General features: G+C 40.6%; 1 protein-coding gene across 2 annotated transcripts; it reads right to left on the bottom strand.

Moving 5' to 3' along the window:
- Positions 1–1,942: 1,942 nt before the first annotated feature.
- Positions 1,943–23,965, bottom strand: YPEL1 (yippee like 1). 2 transcript variants are annotated; one of them, XM_005524384.3, is made up of 5 exons: positions 23,578–23,965; positions 19,680–19,962; positions 8,828–8,871; positions 7,304–7,412; positions 1,943–6,368 (listed from the first exon to the last, which is right to left on the bottom strand). In XM_005524384.3, exons 2-5 carry the CDS (start codon positions 19,794–19,796, stop codon positions 6,279–6,281), a joined length of 360 nt encoding a protein of 119 aa, XP_005524441.1. In that variant the 5' UTR covers positions 19,797–19,962; positions 23,578–23,965; the 3' UTR covers positions 1,943–6,278. The 2 variants fall into 2 exon arrangements, with proteins under 2 accessions (XP_005524441.1, XP_014109292.1); XM_014253817.2 differs by lacking the exon at positions 23,578–23,965 and adding an exon at positions 20,745–21,043.
- Between the last annotated feature and the right edge of the window lie 204 nt (positions 23,966–24,169).

The following is a 24,169-nucleotide window of genomic DNA, read 5'->3' on the forward strand; positions in this document are numbered from 1 at the left end:
CTCTTTCATCAGCTCCAGGACCCAAACTGGAAGGTTTTGCTCATGTTGTAAAACTAATTTAACTTCTATCAAGCGTAAAAGAAAGCAGTGATCATAGCTAATCATGTTAAAAAGATGTTCTGAAAATTGAATAATATTCACTACCCTTCCTGCAGGTACAGGGGAATCCATAATATTCCATGCCAGAATGGATTTGGTACATGTTCTAATGTCAGGATGCAAACTCCATTTTGAATAAAGGGTTAGTTTGGCCCTGCCATTGGTTTTGCTTAAACTAGAAATCACTAAAGTTTATTTGGGCAAGAAAGAAAGTTAAGCTTTGCTTACATTAAAATACAGAAATCAGACCATGAAAAATCTACTCATTAATTCATTGAACACTGAAAAACCTGTATTGCCTGCTTTCTCAAGTGATCTTTACTAAATAAAATCTTCAGGCAATCAGGTTAGCATAGATTAAACTGCTACCAGGGTCACAGAGCACCTCAGCTCAAATCTTCTTCAGCAATGCTGTAGAAATAAATGAGCCAAACCCTGAGAACAGCTCAGCTCTTCTAGAGGAGAAACAGTTAATGCTCATCAGTGCCATGGCTCAGCAGAGCTGTCTCACAGCCAGGAACTACTTTGTCCAGCCTCAGTTAATCCACAGTTGCTGTGCCTGCTGGAGGTGAGTGCCAGTGGCAGCACAGGTGCTCACTCCCTGCTTCGGCCCATCTGGGGCACAGCCAAGGGCAGAGAGCAGAGGAAGAGACAAAAGTGGAAAGAACCTCACATGGGCAGTGACCCAGCTGGAGTCCTGTGCAGAGGATAAGCTCAGCTCTAGGTGTGGCTGTTTGCCAGTTCAGCGTACCTGGACTCTGGCAGTACAGACTGACTGCTGTCCCCAGTCACAGCTGCAGCACTTGAGGCACAGGGGAGAACCCTAAACTGCACCAGTTACTGCAATTGAACAGGGGCAAAAAGCCATCTAATGGAAGGTTCTTAAGCTTTAGATGAGGCACCTGTCCATCTGATGTTTTCCAGCTGGTAAGAGAGCACTGGAGTTCACAGTGCCAAAATTATTCTAGTAACCCAGTTGCTGACAGATGGTTTTATAGTCCCTCTGATATACCAAAATATAATAGGATGTTACTATGAACATCTCAAATCCAAAAGATGTGTTACTTGGATCTTTATTACTTCAATTATAGCCTGTCAAAAAGGTTTTCATACAATGAAGACCATACCTCTCACATAAAATGCCATTTTATCCCTAGGGTTTGGGGTTTTTTTCAGCTCTGGAAGGATTCTTACTTCATGCCCCTAAGACAGCACTTCAATAAGAAAAAGGGTAGCTGGCTATCTTCCATTTTCTCAAGATGGAAATAATATGTTTGATCTTGCATGGACAACATCCCTATCCCTTTGTGAGATGAAATGATGGATTATTGAAGACACCACTTAAGTGTGCACTGAATGACTTCATTCTGAGCCTCAGGCAGACCAGGGGGATCGTATCACTGACAAGACCAATAACCTGATCAGAGGAGCTACAGGAGTTCTTCCCAGCCAAAGCAGAATGAACAGTGCTGTGCTCAGAGTGCTCCTCAGGTCTACAGCTGATCAAACTGACACAACAAAAAGCACACCCACACTTCCTCTCAGGATTTGTTTTGGGTAGGGGTTGTGCAGACTGACTCTCACCATGCAGAGGTCCCACAATTGGCTCAAAATAGGCAAAAGCCCAAACAGAAGCAACACCAACTTCTGTATTTTGCAAAGATTTGTGAAAGGAAAAAACCCCAAATATTTTGTGGCAGTCTTAAAATTGCACAAAAATCAGATTCAACCTATTTATGAGTTCTTAAGAGTAACTAGGAGCACTGTCTTCTCTCTTTGGCCCTACCAGAGGATAAAGCCTGAGAACTCAATTAGCAAGAAAAGATAGCACAAAACCAACAGGTAACCCAACAAAACAATTGAAAGCTTTTATTGTGATACCTCGAATAGATACAATATAGTGAAACAACAAATGATGTACAGTATTGCAAGGACAAAACAGCAACACAGCCATGTCACCTGTAAAAGAAAGCATTTTTAAGAGTTTAAGAAACAATGAGGCACAACTCAACTGCCATTTATGACTCATGCTTTAGACCTTAAACCACTTGTAACAGTCCTTTAAAAAGAAACCTCTGAAGCATCTGTTCCTTTTCCAGTAAGTGTTTATACTGCTGGTTGGCTTAACATGAGTCTCAGTGAAGTCCAATAAAGTGTCCAAGAAGTTTAATAATAATTTGACAGCTTCTTCCTCTCATGGCCAATATCCAAGGCTGGAGATGACTGAAGTTTGGTCTGTGAGTCTGGAGGTCACTGCTGCTGCAATCTGGCTGCTGAGATGAGCGGGCAGGAGGAGCCCTACAAGCGGCACTTGGAGGGAAGTGCATGGCCACCAACCCTGGCACCCAGCCTCAGGGAACTCTTGCACTGATCCATCAGCGGGAAATACAGATGACCTTTGGTTACAGGGGCAGTGGGTCTCGGTCAGAACCTCTGAGGCCAGTTTTTAACTCAAAGAAATGTCATAATCCATATTCCCCCTCCTCTCCCAAGGACTGCAAGCACACAGGCATACCACCCACACTGGTCATTATGCTGGGCCTTGCTACTGGGACATTAAGATGGAGCCATAACAATCTTCCTTCATACAGTTTGCTATTGTACAGCTTACAATCAACAAGGGAAATTCATATCCCAGCCCTTTTAACTGGCAGATAAAATTACCAGGCCTCTAAAAACATACAGCAGGAGTGGTTAGGGTGAGCAGTCAGCAATCCCTCACCAAATTCTGCAGCTGATTTCACAGCAAGTTTGCAATGTGACAGGATTTTTATACATGGCAGCATTGCCTTTTAGTAATCAGAAAGGTACTTAAAGTAACCAGCCAAAGAACTCTAGGGTTTGGAAGCAGACTCAGTGCTGGAAAACCACTGTTACAAACATTATTTTGGACCTAGACAGAGAATGTGTGGTCAGATTACTAAAGTCACACCGAATTACGATTAATTACTTTAGGACAGGCGTGGCTTTAGAGGTTCAGTGGAAAAAAAACTTTCAATACATGTACATTTTTGCTAGCAAATTCCTATGCATCCCAATGAACATTTCTTCTAAGCCAGCTCATAGTCAGTTCATTTGGTCCAAGAAAGAGCCAGCAAGAAACAATGGTTCACAAAAGCTTTTTGTTACAATTTATAAAAAACAAAATACAAAATAAATGTTAAGACCAAAAATAACCAGTACAAGTAACAAAAGTGCTCAAGTTGGAGGGGAAGTAAACTTGCCCAGAGCAAACACATACAAACTTTAAATATAATCTTTAATATATTACAAAAATTGGTTAGGGAAAACGCTTTAGTAAAATTTTTTTTTCAAGTAAGTTTATTTTTCTTTCAAATGACTGCTGGAGGGTTCAGTGACCAGACTGACCTCTTCACATCAGCCAGCAGTCATTGCTATCTGGATTCAACTTTCACCAAAACCAGTAACAAGAATTCTCTATATCTTTATGAGGGGAGAAAATAATCATTGATGCTGCCAAACAACATGGGAAGAAAATTCACATGTTCCCTCAAAAGAATGGGCCTCAAGAATTGTTACATGGCAGCATAAAATAGTAATTCTGCACTAGATTCTACTCTTTACTCCTTCTAAGCATCCACTCTTAATAACAGACCAAAGAGAATATTGCTTTGTTTGGTTCTCTTAAAAGCCATAAACATCACATATAGGTCATTAACTCTTTATGCCAGTAGTCTGAAGCTCTATGTGCTAAGCACTTGAAGTCCCCAACCTTTGGCATCGAAGTTAATTAAGGTTTTGGTGAAAATGTCCAGTTTGAAATATAAATAATGCACTGAAGAAAGAGGTTGAATTTCTAAGAATAAGACTGTGTTACAGACAGCATTAGCTTACTAACAAGAGCTAGCCAAACCCCCAATTTTGGAGAGAAAAATCTTTAATACTTTACATATTTTCTTTAATTTCAGCTCTCTCTGGAAAAGCAGCCATTACTTTTGCCTTCGGTCCAGTGTACTGCCTCAGCAAGTCTGTAGCCAGGGAATAAGAAAAGCCCAAAGATACACAAACCTCACAAGCTGTTCACAAGTATCAACATTGCAACAGGACTTAGAAGCCAACACAAACTTTTTGCTGATAGAAGTTTAGCGCCTTCCTTGTTGGCAACATACTTTGCAATGGTGGAAAACAAAATCCCAAGAATTCCAGATCAAAAAGAACATGAGACAGGCAACACCCAAGCCCATCTTGCATCAATGACGTTGTTAAAAATGAGACCTGATGTGAACATGAAATAGCAACATGTGAACCACAAAATCCAGGTTGAACATAACTGTACCTCCTCAGGCCTCAGGACTGAAACCCAACAGCTTGAACTAATTCTCTAATTCTTACATTTTAAATTCATGGGTATCAATCATGACAACATCTGGCAGGCAGTTTAGCCAGCGTGCATCACAGAGAATGTGTACACCTGGGAGAATGCTCTTCTCACTCCTCCTCCCCACAAAAACACTGGAAAGCTGGTTTTAAAGATTCGTATTGCCCCTACCCATTGGCATAATTTTTCATGTCTGACAATTTCTAAAGTGCAGCAGAGTTCAGAAAGCCTATGAGAGATTCCCAAAAACAGAACAGCAGCAGCAGCACCTGTGAACAATTTCATAGGTGCCATATTAGAATTGTTATTGAGAGAAAGGGATTTCGTATTGCAAGGCTTCTGTATTGTTCAGTTATAGGACTTATGTAGTGTTAAAGGTTTTTTTTCAAACAGTTTGTCCTCAAGCATTAAAAGGATTAACATACAAAAAGTCTGTAGAGACTGTTTAATTTGAAAATTAAGTTAGCAAATTTATGTAGAGCGTTTCTTTCACAGTTGCTCAGTTTGCATACACAGATACCAACAGCTCATATTGTGCATATACTTTCCAGAAGTTTCTCTCATTAACTGATTCCATTAAAGAAACAGCATGAGAACAAAAGAGAAGGTGAGTTTCATATAAATTTTTATTATAAAAAGATACTTGGGGATGATTTAGCCAGCAAACCAGGAAACCCTTTCCCCACCCCCAAATTTTAAAAACTATCTTGCTATTTTATTTTATGAAAAAACAAGTCAAACTTCCCTCTTATTACTCCTCCTTTTCCTACAGGTACTATATTAATTTTTATGTCATAGGCTCTGGCCATTTCTCACAAAAATAAATATTTTTGTTCAAATGTAGCAGAAGCAGAAGACTTCAACAAGTTTCCTTGACAACAACCTCTTTGTCCAGTGCATTAGGACTATACATGTAAATGGAACCAGCCATAAAAATTTACTGATGCACAAGTCCCTATTACTGGCAAAGGTACAGTACCAAAACTTTGTTTTTTCCTAATATACCAACTAATTTTTACTTTTTTTCAAAATAGAAGATGCATATATTTTTCTGTCTTTTTAATCTTGAAAGCTATAGTTTTATAAATTTTTTATCCAGCAAACTCCTTAGGGAATATGTTGGTCTTAAAGGAACATATTCTATAGCATTATTGATTTAAAATCTTTCTATGTTATATCATTAAGAAACCAAGCCCCTGGCATAACCTTTCCTAACAACTTGAGACCTGCTAACTTCAGTCAGTGCAATTGAAGTATTTTTTGAAGTGAGCACTGTACCTTTAACCAATTCACCTACAAGATGTACATAGGTTGTGGTACACTCAAATTAAAAAAAGAAATTAATAACAACAATACTGCATCCTCTTCACTGCCAAACACATCAGAAATTGCTACATATAAAAAAGCACCCCATCCCATACATTCTTTCGGACTGCTCAGGTACAGAACTTCTACAGGACTGGAGTGTAGGTGTTTAGGCAAGAAGCATGCACAGCAGAAGTAGCATTAAAGGCATAGGTCAGAGAGAGATGCTAACCAGTAAAATCTGTTTTCAATTAGTGAACTGTTTCTCTAGTCTGAGAGAGTTTAGAAAAAGGTCATCCAAAATGTTCCAAAACAACTGTTCACACAATACACGTACAAAAAGAGGGAACTTACACAAGGAGAAAAGGCAAACATGGCCTGAAATAGCCACTTACACTACACTACTCATTTGTGAGGTTTCAGAGTTCAGTGATATTCTCAGGGCCACTCTAGCCAAGCTCTTCCTTTACTTTGCATTAGTCTTTGTAAAGCCTGTTCCACAGAATATAGTCCAAACAAGGAAAAAGGTTGTGGTTCACTCCCAACCATTGTCTTTTATCATGTGGGCAAGTTCAATGATAAATTTTCCTTCTTTGTATTTCTGACTGCTCTCAAAAGCATGTTCCTGGAGAGGAAAAAGAAAAAAGATCAAGACAACACTGAATTAAGCTCAGGAAATGAAGTATTTTAAACATCAAATTTACATTGATAATACAAACCAGTCCTTACAGTTAACAACCCACATTGGTTACACTGAATAAGGGGAGAGAGGGGAAAAAAAAAAGAGAGGTTGGAAAGTACTGAGAAGGAAACCGAAGCAAACTTCTCCTAAGTGGAATCAGCAGATCTACTGCACAGATCTTGCTGTAGAACTGTTCATGTTCTCTCTCTGCTTAGGGAATTTTAATGCTTTTTAAAGTGAAGGTTAGAAAATGCCATGTTATATGTGTTATTTATTTATTCCCAGAAGTAATGAAAAGAGGGAATGCAAACCTCTTCAAAAGCTCTCCTCTGTATTCATCATCACAGGGAATGCATTAGGAAAACATCTACAATCTGAAGCTACACAATCAGTGAAAATCCTACCCAGAATCTAGTATTTTCAAAACTTCAAACTTGCAATACAGCTGCAAGTACACAGGTAAGTTTTCAAACAGAATCGAGTCCACATAATTTATAAACAGTGTAATACAGTTTACTGTAATTAATATTTTTGCTATGTAACAGGCTTTTGCAATCTAAGACATTACAGAGTCACTCTGACAATTTCTCCCACCTGGTTTAGTGCATGTGTGCTTGGTAGTGTTGTAAAAAGATTACCAAATACAGAAATACAGATAGCTGTAATAGCACCTATAGCTCATACTTGATTTGCAGTCCAGAAAAAAGTTATTATCTGCTACAGCATTTCTGCAGATGCAAGGAAACAAGATTATATTAGAGCCTGATGTACACAAAAGCACTCCCCTAAACTGTCAACAAAGGTGCTACTCAATGGCTACTCAATCATCTCTGCTTCAACATACAAACATTTATTGAGGATTTAAGTATGTTACTTACATATTTCCATCCAAGAGTGGTTTTACAGTTTTCACAATAGATATCTGCTACAGCATGTAAACCTGTCAGAAGAACTCTCTCCTCTGCTGGACCACAGCCCACATTTACCCTGAAAAAAAAAGGAGAAATTATGTTAACAGATGAGTGTGTTTCTTTTCTTACTGTTTCTCACCTTTTCTCCTGCAGACAAAAAACAGTTTAAAAAAATGCCTAACTCATTCAATGCTGCAGAAGTAACTTCCTGTTACACTGAGCAGAAGGATAGGAAGAAAAAAAGGGATGTGTTTTTTGTTTTTAAGTGGCTATGGTGTCACTGTTGGTGATATCCACTTACTCCCAGCAACAAAGACAAGCTAAATAGTTAAACTTCCAAAGAACAGAACACTACACAGTAACTGGACACTTCTACAGTTTCAGGCTTTACTTCAAAACAATTTGAGACCTCTCTAATGGAAGTCTGTCCCAGTGAATCAGCACCAATAGCTGAATTTAGAACCAGCTCCAAAATAGCAGCAAGAAAAAAGCCACAAATATTTCTTTCCTACAGATCAGCAGACTAAGCCCTGATGAACAAACAGTAATTTCAAAAGAAAATATCCGATGAAGTACTGCATCAAGCCAATTTTTCCAGAAATGAGTCTATGCAGAAAACATGAGGCAAGACTAAACCAAGTTTTTAGACAATTTTAAACAAGAGAAAAATTCTGCCATTTTTGCTGTTGTAGTACCAGATTCTTCTTATTAGAATTATAGCAAAAATCCCAAGTCACCACTGAGCAACTACATATTAAAAGAATTTCAAGGATCTGCAATCAAATCCTTTGCAGTTACAGTTCCATTATCCTGGTCAAAAATAGACCAGGACACTCAACTGTATCTCTTTTGCAAAATGCTACAACACAAAAAACTGCTGAAAAATAAAGACAAAAATATAATCCTGCACATTAAAAACTTAAAATATACCCATTAACAAATGCAAAGAGCCTCCTATCAAGGGAAGGACTTGCCTATAATTGCAAATATTAGGCTAGATAAGATCACTGAGACATTTTGCCTCTAGTACATTGCAATATTCAAGGTCATTTAGGATGTACCAAGTTTACTGAAACATTAACCTGTAAATGTATCCAACTGTCAGACTGGGAAATTCTTTAGACCACAGCAGAGTTGTCTAAAGAAAATTTACAGTCACTCAGTATCTTGTGACTTCTGAAGTATCTCAGAATGGCAGCTTCTGCTCGAGACAGCTACCATTACATACACAAAAGGAATTTCACGTTAACACACTCCCCTAATCTTCCAGCTCTTAGCAGAATTACTTAAAATGTAAGATAAACTTATAAATGTGCAAAGGAATGCTTCAGAATCAGCCCAGTAGTGCTTTAATAACTATTGCTGGTGAGTAAAGCCAGCATTAAAAAGAACAGGGCAAAGTACAGCTATATTAATTCCTACTGTTTTCCCTTTGGGAAGCATAAAGTTAAACTCTGCAGGTGGTGTACAGAACCATAACCACATACTCACACAGAATTGAAGAGGTAGGCTCGTCCCTGGCTCCCCTGGAAGGACTGCATTAAAAAAAAAAAATTGCACAAGTTAAAAAACACAAGCTCCACAAAAAAAAAAGTTCCAGAAGGGTAAGTAAACATACAATGATAATATAGATATAAACTATTTCAGATTAATTACTTTATACCAGTTCTTTATAGGAAAGTCTGGTCAGACAAGTTGTCACCTACATTAGATTTTTAACAATGATTTTATTTTACTTTGTCAAGTGCTATTGCTCAAAATTCAACATCCATAACCTAAGCAAAACAGTTTTTTCCTACCCCTCTGCAAGATATCAATTCTCATTTTCCTAGACATCCTTCATGCTAATTGAAATAATCTGCTTTTAACTCAAAGGGAATTACTCCCATCTCCTCTGTCTTCCACTGCTGCAGCCAAAAGATGATTTATTTCAAATTTCATTGCATCATTTGATATAAGAGCAGTGAAATTATGGACCAAAGCATATACCCAGCATACTGTACTCAGGAAATGCATCTGATCAGTTTATAATTCACAGATAAGCTCAGCTTCATTTTAGTAAGACAGCTGTTACCATCAAATGTCTGACCACAGGTACATGCTTTCAAATCTCTCACATTCCTGACAAATTATGGACAAACAATGACTGTTAAGACTTTCTTGGCTGGATCTAAATTAATGTTTTAGTTCAGAGCAGTAGCACAGTTTTGAATTAAAACCCCTAATCAGCCTTTGGCTTATGGAACAGTTTCAATGCCTGGGAACTGCACCCTTGATCCTTCTGAACCAACTAAACCGGCAGCTCTTCTTCCATGCACTCAGCAATGTTAATGCACACAGAGCCCCGAACATGTGCTCAGGATGTGAGCTGCAGACATACTGGGAGAACTTGTGAGCAGACCAGAGGCAGCCACAGGTAAAACATCCCAAACCTGTGTCAGACACATCATTGCTTTCATCTGGTTCCCTCTGCATTGAATTACTTAGTAATTTAGACACACACATTTTCCATCCAAACAGGATCACACTGGAACTGAGTTTTTGTTTTTTTCTCTCTTCCATACTGAATTCCATTTAAGAAAAAAACCCCAAAACTGTAAACTGTGTTACTTTTTTTCTTTCAGCCTTTCCATTCTCTAACCTACTTTCAAAGAAAATTAACTACTTTATCCATGATGCAAAGAAAGTACCATTGTTTTTAACAATCCCTGTGGTTCTAGTGTTGAACATCACAGACCAAGTTTTCAGAAGCCTGCATTATATCAACACAGAAGGTTTCTGGAAGGAAAATATCAACCTGAATACTTTTGCATGGTTTTAGTAACATCAGGCATGAAATCATAGGCAGAAGGTCCTTTCTGCAACAGATTCTTCTTCTGACAGGTATTTAGTTACATCATCACACCACATTATTTTTAGTATCAAAGTCATTTGACACTAAAATAGGTATTTTGCCAGTCTACCAACTAGCAAAACAACAGCAATAATTATTGTCTTTTAATTACACAGAACAGTGTGCAAAAAAATCCCCACACCCTGTAAAAGGAAAATGCATCTAAATTAACCCTTTTTGATCAACACTAACCAGATTATATACTGAAATAAAGAATGTTTAAAGAAATCCCTGACTCTGGACTGCTCTAGGTAGCAATAGTGGCAGTCACATACAGCCCTCATGTATCTGTAAAATCTTTAATATAAGAAGAGAAATTCTACTTAACAGCTTATAGCACTAATATTTTATTATTTTAGCAACCATTTAAAAGAAGTATTGAGAGAACATATTGTTCTCCACAAATACTTGAAGGGAGGTTGTCGCAAGGTGGGGTCAGTCTCGTCTCCCATCTAAAAAGTGACAAGACCAGAGGAAATGGCCTCAGGTAGCACCAGGGGAGGTTTAGGTTGGATACCAGGAAACATTTTTTTCACCAAAGGGGTTGTCAAGCATTGGAACAGGTTACCCAGGGCAGTGATGGAGTCACCAGAGACACAAATGTGGCACATGGGGACATGGTTTAGAGGTAGACTTGTCAGTGTTGGGTTTGTGGTTAGACTTGATGACCTTACAGTCCAACTCCTCAGTGATTCTAAGGAGGTTCTAAGAAAAAGTACTGTCTCCACCAGCCAGAACTACAAGTCTTATTTTTCACCAGGCAAGGAAAACCAGATAGGCTGTACAGGACAGTGAAAGCTGAAACTTCAGATGGTAGTGACCCTGAAAAGAGGAGACTTGGTTGAGGACAGAGTCGGAACAGTTCTGGCAGAAAGTAATTTCCAGCTGCCTTTAAAACAAACAAAAACCCCACTAGTTCAGTTCTCCTGAGGTACTTAAACATCACAAAATTGGCAGAGTGGTGCAGACCTACACTCTGCAGTTCCTACAGAATAACCAGGACTCTCTAGACTAGAGCCAGTAACAAACAGAGAATGTTTACTACAGGTGAAAACAAAAACTCTTCAGATATATACTCTTAAATGTCCATTAACAAATGAGTAACCAGCCTGGGTAAACAACACATTAACTTAGAGAAAACTACAGATATGCAACTCCAAAATTTAAGAAAAGGTAAAGGAAACACTTCAAAAATCCTTATTCAGTAAAATGTAAATGTGAAACTGTAACTTCTTTGTTTCACATACCTGATATTATTAAAAAGAACTTCCAAAGCCATGATGACCGTATTTGGTTAAGCTACTGTAAAAACTCTTAAAATTAAAGTTGCAGCCATTCCCTTTGCTTTAAAAACTTGTGAATTAGAATTCACAAATCCTTTTTCAAACAGCACCAAGAAATACTCTCTATTAATCCTGTGTTAGTGTAATTACACATGCCAATCACATACAAATTAATGTGGTGGGTTGGAGGTTGTTTTGTTTGGTCCTATATAATAATTTTTAAACTACTTATATGCCATACCTGAAGTTCCCCAGCAGGCTGGAGAAGAAAAAAAAGACTCCAGAAAACAACAAGAGTCAGGAGATCTTCTGAAGTATCTTATGCAGTATTTCTGCCAAGTTTATGTTTAGTCTTGACTTAGTATCACCTAATAAAAGCTCTCCTTTGACCCTGCATTTTTCAAAATTAAGCAGAGGGCAGTAACAGGATGCCAGGAATAGCACAAAAAGCAGCTATTCTCTCTTGTTTCATAAGCTGAAAAAAAATTCAAGCCAAATGAAATACAAACCACTGGTTGGAAAGCACTGCTTTAGTTGTTTTTCTTTTCCTAATATATTTTTAAAGATTACTTTTCTTGCACCCTTTGCTTTGTTGCCCTCGATATACTGTACTCTCCTAGCTTATTTTCCCTCAGAAATGGCCATTACCTTCTCATTTTTAGGATTATCAAGGTAGAGCAGAGAGAAAGGCAACAGAGAATCTTTTCCAGTGACAGTGATTTTCGAAAGACTGTTCACAAACATCTCACTGTGAAAAGCTCCTCCATTCCAGCCTTGCTTCCCCTTCCCAGAGTATGACTGATCCATTTGATACCATCTTTTCCTACCTACACTCATGTTTAGAGGCTAAGGATTGTATTTACATGCCACATAACACTTGTTTCTTGCCCAGCTGCAATGAGCAAGTTCCTCCATGTTTACATCACTCAGATAACTCAACAAGAACCTGCAGCAACTTGTGTAACTGCATTCTGGAACACAGAACGTGGGTCCAGACTTCCCTTTAAAACCAGTGCCCAGCCACATCATCTGTGTTTCACTGGGCACTGAATGGTCTGCAATCCAACCATGCAGAGCTCTTACATGGCTCTGACTGGAATAAAAGCACTGCAAAGATATCCATTTTTAAATTCTCATGTCTTTTAACTTTTATTATCCATCTCTTGTTAGCACTTGGCAGTCTGTTTCCTATTCACATGAACAGCTGAGATTTTTTTCCCCCAAAAATTTTAGTCAAACACCACAAAAATGTATACACCTTTCCCAGATGCATTCTCCTAATTGTGTAAGAAATATTTATTATCAGAATTCTACTTTCTGATGCATCCTACTACTAGAAATGACAAGAGGACAACTCAGTTTGGTGTCTGAGCTGCTTGCTAAGCTTATAACTTGGCTATAAACAGAATATTTTGCATAAGTCAAAAAAAATAATACTGAACATTTGCTTTTTACCAGCACTAGGTTTCTCACAGTCTGCACTGTATGATTCAGTTACACCAATACGAATTTTAAGGGCTGACAGGTTGAACACCTTGTGTGTCAACTCCACAAACAAAATGAAAGCAAGTACTTTAAATGGCAGTGTCAAGGACTAACAGGCACAACTGTTCAAACCAGTCTGCAGACAAACCACCCTTCAATAGAATAAACATCACCTATGCAAACATAAACTTTAACTTTGCAACATTTATTCAGCACTTCCAAGATCACAAGCACTATATATAAATCAAAACTAAAGCAGAACATTCTATTCCAACAGTCTTAAATATGCCTTACCCAGTAGAGAGGAATTAGAAGAGAGTGGCAAATGTGACCAACTCTCATCGACTCACAGCAACCAGGATTTTTACTTAGAAGCTGGGCAATTTATGAGTTAACTTATTCCTTAGAAAATCCTTATCTTTGACCAGCTGCCCATTTATACAGAAGGCTGTCTAAGATCTATCATGTTTTCTTGTTTCAGCACAGCTGAAAGTATCCAGAATGTCTAACAGTACCAGAAATAATGTCTAATTGTGCTTATAAACTACAGTGAAGTCACCTGCAAGAACAGCTTGGAACTAGGATCTTTTCAAGGCATCTGACAGACCTCTGTCACCAATACATCATGTAGTAAAGAAGCTTTATACGTGTTTCACTTGCACACTTGTACACATGCAGAATTAGGTACAATCTATGCTTGTAAATTAAACCCACCCTTACCTCTAACACCAGGATTAGCTGCTTTACTCAGAAGGAAAGAAAGTATCAGTCAAGCAGAACATGTATTTACTGCCCTAAGGCACAGCTGAAGGCATGGGTGGGGGAAGGGATGCTACTGAAAAGCTTATGCCATCAATTATTCCCCAGAGATGGGATTAGATTGCATGGCCAGAGATCGCATTCTACAGCAAATACGCAGGGAAACTGATGTCTTAGCATGTACTGGGGACAAAGCAGGTGTTATTCTGAGCCCAGGGGCATTACCAGTGTCTTGTCTTCAAGCTATTTGAAACACAGAAATAAAATATTAAATAAGTCCATAGGTCTTAATTCGGTTTAATTTTCTTGAGTTTCCTTTCATTTGCTGGAGTTCCGTTTACAAGCAAAGATAGATCAAGCTGAATCAGTTCTCTGAACAAATAAACAAATTAGGGAAATACAGAAAATTGTATTTGTTAGGGGCAGCATTCTTAAAGTAAACCAGAAACACAAGTGCTCAGATGTGTGAAATTATGTCCTCAGCAAGATGCATGAGATACTCTCTCACTTCAAGACTTGCAACATAAATTCAGAAAACTGAATTCAACATAAGGTACAGACGAAAAAAATTATCGGGGGAAAGCCCCACATTTTTTCCAGTTGGTGTTTTCCTTACATCCAACTCTTTGATAATGCAGACCACCAGAGATGCTGCTGCTCAACTGCTTCCTAGGAAAGTTCTAGAAGACTCCATAATAAATATTTTCTTTTTAAAGTTCATTATCATTCAATTATTTATAACTTGCTTTATCAAATTCAGTATAAGTCCAATATGTAGAGAATAACCTTAAAAAATTCTACCCCAAAAACTACATGCTGCTTGCCTGCAAAGCTGGCAAATGGCATTTCCCCAAAGTGAAGACTTTGTCAGGCAGGACAAGTTATCTTGACCTATGCAGCTTCTTGAATGGATTTCAGAAATAATTATGTCAAAATACACAGAGTAGAACACTTCCCTTGCACTTTGCAACTTCTTTAAGCCTTCAAATCTATTCTTGGATGTTCTCCAAAGATTGCTTCTCTTTCAAAAACTAGATTCTTCCCCCAGAAGAAAAAGATGAACTCAAAAAACTAGAAGTCTCTTGGAGAAAAAAATTATCACCAGAATATTTATGAAATTAGTGAGGGAACAAAAACAGCCTTCAAGCATACATAAAACAGGCCCATCTATTTTTCTAAATACTCATTATATCATAAGCAAAGGAAGATTACAAATTGAACCAAGCTAAGCACAGCATATTTACTTAAAGACAATAAACCCTTTAAAAAAATTCCTCTTGATCTCATCAGTTAAACAATGGAAGACAAAACCACAGATTGCTAAGCAAGCCTAAAAATGTTTTAGCATCTGTTTAGGCTTAAGACTCTTCCTTCTCATCAATAATAGAAGAGCAATCATACTGAATGCCTTGGAGAATTAAATTTAACCACCAACATCATTATTTCACCCACAAGGTGCAAGGATTTCCCAGTGCAGTCAATGACAGTTTTTTTTATATATATATATATATATATGTATGTATGTATATACCTTTATGCAGAACTCATTCTTGAAAATATTGACACATCTAGTCTTGTCTGTGACTTCACATGACTTTTTTCCCCTCTGGTCAGATACGCTTGCCAATGAATGAGACAGAAGAAAGTGACAGTATTTATACAGACATCTATGCAGAGTAATCCAAATTCTCTCCATTTCCAGAATTAAGACACACTCTAAGATGCTTCAACAGTCTTTCAAGCAGGTCAACCTTGAGTAACAAAACATTATCCTTTGCAGTATACCCAATAGGTTCCAAGATTCTATTAAGTATTTGTATTTTTTTTGTAATTTGTTGGATCATACCTGAATTTCTAAACAATTATTGGAACTTGGTAGGTACAAGCCACTCTCAAGTGCTTTGGAACTTATGCCCTTCAAGTAACATGTCTCCTATAAAATTAAGTGCTCTTAATAATCACTGCACATTTCCTAATATTACAAAACAAAGGAAAGCTCTTTCAGTTAGGCCTTCCACAAAACTTATTCCAGAATTGCTCCAAGAGTAGAAAATATATAAATTTTTTTTAGGCCACACAAGTGGCAACATCCCCTGTACTTCAAGGGGTCTTATATGAGTTATCTCAAAATTTAATTATGTTTGGATTTTAAAAAATATTAACAAATACTGTTTGGTCACTTTTTATGTGCTGTTTGGACATCTTAAATCCAAGAAGTGTCTCCTATAGTATCAATTTTAAATCCACCAAGGGCTTCCTATGGCATCACCTCCTTGCCTTACTCTTGATTAAGACCTGTGGTTATTTGCTCAGTTTACTTTTCTCCCTGCCTACAATCATGGTAGGATACAATTTGAAAAATATTTGCCTCTTTGAAGAAATTTTGAAAAGCATAGGTTCTTCCCCATCTTGTAAAGATACCCTAATGTAGTGATGATTGGTTTATTCCTTCTCATAGCATTTAAAAAATCCTTTAACATCCTGACAGTCTGAAGTCTCCAGCACTCACATACTTGTTAGCAGCACAAATCAGTCATGTCTCAGATGCACCTGACACCACCTCACACTTACTTCAATCCAAAGTTTATTTGAACCTACAGTTCATTAGTTCTCTTACTATGTTTCCTTCAAATCAATGCCTACCCCAAGATAACCTGGAAGTTATAAATTATTATTGCAACTGTTCTTACATGTGTGCATGTGTCCAGCTGTACAGAGTAACATTTCTCATTATCTCTACTGACAATGACCTCCCAAGTCTGGGGCTCCTAATCTCAACCAGTCCTCTCTCCAAGCCTTCCCCTTCCCCAGGCAGAAAACACAAGGTTATTACCTCCTATATCGAGAGTGAAAACCTCTAGAAATGTATGTTCTACCACTAACATGTTGATTTCAACACCAGGCAACAGAGTCCTTTCACAGCTGCAGGGAAAGCTATAACCACAAGTGAATTCACTTGAGCAGGTAACATATTTTTGTCCTGTCTCATTAATCTGTGTTCTTATTTCTAAGCCATTACCAAGACTCTTAGTAGCCATTTTATCACCAGCAAGGGCACAAGAAAAAGAGAGCTTTGTGATTCATTCCAGGGCAAGAATGAGATCCTGCTGCTCAAAAAGAACAGAAGTGAGATGAAAAGGTGATTCGTGTATGCTGCCATCCTTGTCAGACAATTGACATCAACAGCTCTCAAAAGCATAAGAATTGCAAATCTATATTGAAGTCAGGTATTCTGAGGATGAGAATCAAAGGGATTGATTGACAGAAATCTGCAGCACTTTTTGCTTTTCCATGATAGACCAACATTTAAGAGAAACACCACCCAGTTCACAGCATAGCTTATCTTTTCATCTTCAAGTCAAAAACCACTACAGTGTCAGGTATAATAAATCCTTATACCTCAAAGCACATTAGAAAGCCAGTTGGAGTTGCTTTAAATTAGAAGTGCACCACGCATTTTGGTTCATTTTCCCTGACCACACGTGAGGAAGAAACAAGCACCATGTCCCCAGAAAAGATGGAGTGAGGGACAGCCCCCAAAGGAAGCAGCTTCAGCCAGGCATTAAGTAAATACTGTTTGCCTTTATCTGCTGCAAAGGTCCTGTGGCACTGGGTTCTGGCATGAGATGGTACAGGAAGCATTTGGAAGAAAGTAAGAATCTGAAACCAAAAATTCTATTTAGAGAATGTAACACAGAGCTTTAGATTTGAACTAGGCCTTCAAGGCAAGGCAATGGGGGGAAGTCAGGTTGAACAGTCTAAGTCTCTACTCCGTCAATAAATCCAAGCCAGCCCAGGAGCCACACTGTTCTTTGTTAACTTTAGATGGTATAAAATCAACTTGCTACACTTCACACTGGTTTGTGTTTGTTTGGGGTTTTTTCCTGCATCTGAGTAGTTACAGTAACTAGGATTCTAGATATGTCAAAGAACCATCTCTAACCTAAGTTCATTGCATATAATGTGCTTCAACAAAGGCATTTTAATTGAAGTTCAGAAAACAAAAAAAAAAAATCTGATTTTATTTGCACCCTTCACCCTCCCCAGGGCCAGCTGTACTTATTTTTAATGATCCAAGTCTGTCTATTGCTTTGCAGTTGTTTCCATCAGAAGAACTTCTCTGATGTTGGATTATGTAAAACTTCAGCCTAAGGAAGATGGGTTTTCCAAAGCTATGTCCCAAATACAAGTACAATAGATGACAAATGTTCTTTTTATTTTAAAAACATACAAAAATATACTGCACATTTAAATGCATTTCTCTTTTACCATACAGATTTAGACAAAATATGGTTAAAAAAAATCCTGAATTGACAAAATATGAATCAGCTGTCAAATAAACATATGGTCAACCTGCAAGTACAAATACTTCTGTGAAGTGTCTACATCAAAAATTAAGGAACCCAAAAATCAAGTAGAATCCACCTCTAAGACCCTTCCCAACACCATTAGAAACAACTTAGAAGCAATTATTTGTATTTACTACAGATTTTTTGAAGAGTCCTCTATGTTTTCTTAAAATTAGAAATTCAATTCTTAATGTTTGAAATTATTTATGAAACTGTAAAATGAACACGTGATTTACTTAACCTATTTGAAGTATTCTGTTGACCAAAGCTCCCAAGCCCTTAGAGAAAACTGGCTCATGTAGCAACTGTGGCACCTTACCTGGCATGCAAAAATCTAAGTCCACACACAAAAAAAAAAAAGCTTCCTATTATGTGCTTGGACTGTATTTTCTCAATGAATTAATACATCCTAAGAGAAACAGCAAAAGTTTCTTTCTTCCTGTAGGTATCTTCAACCTGAAGTTCAGGAAAGATTAACCCCTCCTAGTATTTTCTGGCCCAGAACACAAAGTGAATAATGTAACTCTGAGTGCTTATAATTTAGAATCCAGTGGTGCCAAAAAGGCCTCTTAAATTCTGAAATCAACACGGAAAAAAAAATTAAATTCAAGTAAAGAGTAAAAGCTGTATGGGGAAAACCCATTATTGCTGGATAGCCCTTGGATAAGCAAGCAGGTATACTTTCTCCTCACCCAAAGAAAACCTGAATTCAGAAGTAGCAGCATTTTCAAGCCTTCCCATCTCTTCAACACTGAAGAGCAGCATCACCCGAGTGCTGCTGAACACAAACAGGAGCAACAGAGAACTTTTAGTGTCAAACCGTTTATAACTAATTTTATTTGACAAATCAGTTATATAGGGAACATTTTGTAATAAGTTTGAAAAGCAACTGAAGTGTTTTCTCCACAACAGCATAAAGAGTAATTTAACCAGGAGTTTGTCTGGAGCAAAGAACGAACCAGTCTGTCAAGTATTTATCCCAAACTTCCCTACATATTTCATACATCACAAGTCTTGGTTTCTTCTAGCAACAGGAAATAAGGGCAGGCCTAGCCTGTTCCAAGGTTCTACCTACTCTCTAAGCTCAGACAGCCCAACTATTTTGAACATCTCTGGCTAATCATTTTCCTTAGACAGCAAAAGCATGTTTACAGATTCCATAACACAAGTGGGACACTCTGGAAACAGTTTTGTGACCGTCAATCCAACAGTCAAAGAAGTCTATCTGAAATAACTGTAACCAGACTAATTTCCCTACCCAGAGACACATGCTTTCTTCTGTTAGTTTTCCTTAGCAGATTTTTCAGATACAACGGCTCACAAATAGAACCCACCTGACAGCAGACACAGGTTGTTAACATGGGAAATGTATTAGATCAACCTTTATGTCACATTCAGAAGTTTCCAGAATACATCCAGTTCTTAGTACACACATGCATGACCCAAGAGTGAACCCAGGGAAGATACCTTGAAGTATGCATCAATTTGCATCCCTTATCTACCAGCAGTGGTGTCACAGTGACAACCATTTTGGTTAAGAAATAATTTATGAGGTCTCTAAAGAAACCACTTGCCTTGGAGATCAATTCATCGTGATTGGCGAGATGGGCTCTGCAGTGGATACAGCTGTAGGTTCGATGACAGTTTGGCAAGTAAGCCTGGAACGTTTTTGATTTTGTCATTTTTACCATCTCTGCTGGTGGCTCCTCACTCAGCTCAGGGCTGGCACTTGAAGAATTACAACTTTGCTGAACTCGCTGACAAAAGAAACACTGGAATATGCAAGCAAAAGCCGTTGTTGTTCTGGAGTGTGTGTGGCACTTTCCACACAAATGACAGAAGAGAAACAGTCACAACCTGTAGGTGAAAAGAGCAGAACAATTAGCAGCTTACAACAAGACCAGAGTTAACTGTTATTCAACAAGTCCAGCCATAAAGCAAAGTGTTATTTGGAGCAAATGCCTGGCTGCACTACAGGCCCCTTTTTCTAAGGAGCTGCGCAGTTCAAGTTCCATTCAACACAGCAAAAAGCAGTTCTGTTCTACTAATGGCTTCTACTCCATCACACTTCTAATGAAGAACAAGATTCAAACAGTTCTCCACAAAATACGAGCACTTTACACATTATACCAGGTGTACTCTTTAAAACATCCATGCAGAAAATCACACTAAAAAGGTAGGGAATGAGAGGAAGTTAATTGTTTATTTAATTGTTCTAGTGGTCAGTTCTGACATAGCAAGCAACAACGAAAGGGATTTTGGAAAACACTTGTTCTGTCCAACAGTAAATATATTTTATATATTTGCATTTCAGCTTTCAGCAAAAATGTTGCAGGATCATATCTGGCTTTAAGTCAAATACCAAGTAAGACTTCAGGGATCCATATCTACTCTTTCATGCTCTGCAGAATTAGGCCTTTAGGCAAAGACCTTCTTGACTTGTGTCCTGATCAAAGCTAATTAGGTACTTCCTCACTGTACCAGAACAGCCTTAATGGAAACTACCAAACCCACAATCTGATACCGAAGCTAAATTCTGCACAAAGAACACCCAACTGCAAACTTAATCCTCAGAGTGCATTTCAGAGACATTACATGTCAGAGCATGCCAGAGCCTCCTGCTGTGCTGGAAAGCAAACCTTTTTTGTTTGCCTGAAAACGAAAGATGCTGAACACCGATAACATCTCCTGGTCTGTCCGAGGCCAGCAGTTCCCAGGCCATGTATGCACTGTGCTAATGAGCACTCCAAACACTGCACAGTCTACTTGTGTCATCGGCTGGCAGGTGACTGCCTGAGTAGGTCAATAGCACAAAGAGAAATGAGAGACAATATAAGGAATTTACAGTATGCTGATCCAGCTAAGAGCATGCAAATGATTTATCATAGTTGTAAACTGTGTGCAAGGCAGCACTAACCACCCTTCTAGCAGTAGGACATTGGTAATACAGCTAGAGCAGATAGTGAAAGCCACATAAAGTCTGTTTATAGGAAGCAGTTACTGAGCTTCAAAAGAAGCCTTGAGAAAGCCATCTGAACAGCAGGCCTAGCACACGAGACAACCACAGCAGAACTTAAAGGGGTTTCAGTTTGGATTTTTTGTTTAATCCTAAGCAGGAAAAAACTCTAACTACTGAAGCACTTGCTAAAAGAAGATTTCTTACACAAAGAACTGCAAAGGCAGACATAATTCACAAACAAGACACAGAACACACCACAAGGAATCTAAAAAAATAAAGCAAGAATGGGAACAAGCTGTCATCCAAAGCATGGATCTTCACATGAGAATGACTGGAAAAACATTTGATAAGGGACACATTTATATGTTTGAAATATTAACTCATTTGGCATGAAGAGCAGCACTTAAATATTAATAGTCATTTAAACAAATATTATATACTTAGTGTCCCAAAATAATTTAATTACAACTGCACTGGGAAGAACTATTATATTATTTGCAGAAAACAGTTTGCTCTTGTAGAACAGGTAGATATGAAGCCACATTTATTAGAAGTAAGAGATACAAAAAAAGTGACCTAAGAACAAAAGGTTTCCCTTAAATTCCCTGTTTGAACTCAATGTTGGACTGAGTTAAATCTTATTTAAGTTTACAGAAATAGACAAAACCAGAACAAAGTAGGGTTTCAGAATGAAAGGCACCACATGCTAAGATGTTTTGACTTTGGCTTAAATTAAACCCTTTCCATCAGTAATTGAGAGAGTTCAATCCTTGCAGAAGTTCACTAAGTGTATATGTGGCAGTTGAGGATGTGGATTAGTGGTGGCCTTAGCAGTCCTGGGTTAATGGTTGAGCTCAATGATCTTGAAGAACTTTTCTAACCTTTGCAATTCTGTGATCCGGAATATAAAAGGAAAATATTTTTCTTCAAGGCATTCCTAGAAGTGTTTTTAATTCACACTTCCAAAAGCAATCTGGACTCTTCCAGATTCAACGTACCAGGTTCTTCAACTACAGAAATTAAAATAATTCCAAGGCCCATTTAACAAACTGTATTTGATATTGCTCTCTTCAAAAAGACGACTGTTTGATATACACCATAGGAACCACAGACTTGTGCCGTTAAAGGCACAACACAAACCATTTCCTAGCTCGCTCTAACAGTGGTGAATAAGTCTCACTTCCCTCTCACAGCTAGGAGCAGTTCCTCTAGCTGTGCTCATTATTCCCACAGAGCAGAGCAAAAACCCGAACCAACTATTTTTTCTCTCTCGTTCTTCGGCCGCGGCACAGTCCGTGCTTTGGTCCAGCGCAAGGACAGGTGTGTCTCTCGAAGCTCTACTAGTGTTCGCACCTACCAGTGCAGGGCCCAGGGGCTGTCCCGGCCGCAGGAGCCGGGCACGGCGATCTCCGCCCTCCCGGCGGGGCCGTCCCGGCACGGCCGCCCCGAACCCCGAGTCCCGCGGACCGGGCGAAGCGAAGTCCCGCCCCGCCTCCCGTGACGTCACATGGGCGGAGCGCGGCCAATGGGGCGGGGCGTCCCCGCCCCGCGCGGGTCCCGGATGTGTAAACAAACACCCCGAGAAGCGTGGCGGGGGGGCGGCCCCGCACGGGCCCCACGCCGCCGGCCGGGGAAACAGCGGCTGCCCGCCGCGCGTGGCACGGGAGCAGGTGCGTCAGGAATCGGCCTCTCCGCCCTTCCGGCGGCGCTCTAAGGAAGGAGCGACACGAAACACGCTTAAAGAGTCTTTGAGCGGCTGCACAAAGCCGGACACATCCTGTGTGCGCACTCTCAATAACCTGCGGTGAGCTTACTCCAGCAGGGGAAAACCTCCAAGTTAGACTGAGCCACAGGAGCCTCATTTTCACCTTTACATACCAGGAAATAACAAGAGAAAAGAAGTGCGGAGAAAGTAACCAGCTGACACCCCGCTCCCCCGCCAGGAGGGAGCTGCTGGCCGTGCGCCTTTAAAGCCGTTTCCTCTCACGCCGGAGCACGAAGCTGCCGTGGCGGGTGACGCCGTCGCCTTTTCTGTCCCCCCCGCAGAGATTCCAGCAGGACAACGGCTCATTCCCCGCTCTGGCCGCCGGCACGGCCGCGGGGCCACCCGAACGCGGCCCCGCGCTGCTCCGGGCGCCGTTCCGTGCACAAACCCACGGCTCCCGGCCCCGCGCGGAGCGGGGGAGAGCGCGGGGGGACCCCACCGGTCCCCGCCGCGCCGAGCTCAGCTTCGCCCCCCCTCAATTATGTAAACCGCCCTTACCCGCCCCGCACCGAGGAGGCTGCGGGCAGACAGCGCTGCCGTCATTTCCAGGCACTATAAATAGCGCACGAGCCTCCTCCCGCCACCAAAGTTGCTTCGGCGGCCCCGCGCACGCGGGAGACAGCGGCCCCCCCGGCCGGGGCGCAGCACGGGGCGCCTCTCGCAGCCGCCTTCCGCCATCCACCCCTCTCCAAAAAAATAAATCCCAGCACAGGGAACAGGGGCCGTTTCTCACCCGCTCGGTACTCACCGCTGCGCCGCGCCGACTCCGCTCCCAGCCCGGGCTCCGAGCAGTCCCCGGGCCCTCTCCCTTAGGGGGCACGGGTAGGAGGGGAGGCAGGACCCCCGGTCCTCGCGCGGCGGGCAGCGAGAGCTCCGCGCCGGGCCTTCACCGAAAAACAAAGAGGGGAGATCAGGGGAGGGACGGATACGACGGCTTCCCTCGCCTCGAAGGTATCGTCTCGGCGGCGGCCGCCGGAGGGTCATAGACAGGGGCCGGGCGCGCGTGTGCAGCGCTGAGGGCCGAGGGGCGGCCGAGGCATCGTGCCGTGCCCGTGCCGTGCGCTCCGCCCGGGCTCCCGCTCCCGCCGCCGCTGCCTTTGTTTTGCTTTGCCCCGGCCCGGGGGCGCAGCGGCCGTTAAACGCGCTCCCCCCGCTGCCGCCAGCCAATCGCCGCGCGCCCTCGCGCGCGCGCGCGCGCGCGCCCCCCGCGCCCGGCCCCGCCTCCCTCGGGGGGGCGGGCAGAAGTGGCGCGCGCCCCTCCCCTGCTTCGCCCCCGGCTTTGTGGAGGAGGGAACGGGCTCGGGACGGGGGGCGGAACCAGAGCGCGAGCGAGGGGGTGT

This window comes from Pseudopodoces humilis, chromosome 20 (assembly GCF_049639895.1).
Source record: "Pseudopodoces humilis isolate 2021_Gansu_Grassland_sample_001 chromosome 20, ASM4963989v1, whole genome shotgun sequence".
Taxonomy (NCBI): Eukaryota; Metazoa; Chordata; class Aves; order Passeriformes; family Paridae; genus Pseudopodoces; species Pseudopodoces humilis.

Excerpts from the sequence above, each read along its gene's own strand:
- YPEL1 (XM_005524384.3), bottom strand. The coding sequence starts at position 19,796 with ATGGTAAAAATGACAAAATCAAAAACGTTCCAGGCTTACTTGCCAAAC. Across the intron at positions 7,413-8,827 it reads GCCTACCTCTTCAATTCTGT|GGTAAATGTGGGCTGTGGTC; the intron begins GTGAGTATGTGG and ends TTTTTTTTTCAG. Across the intron at positions 6,369-7,303 it reads CCACTCTTGGATGGAAATAT|GAACATGCTTTTGAGAGCAG; the intron begins GTAAGTAACATA and ends TTTCCTCTCCAG.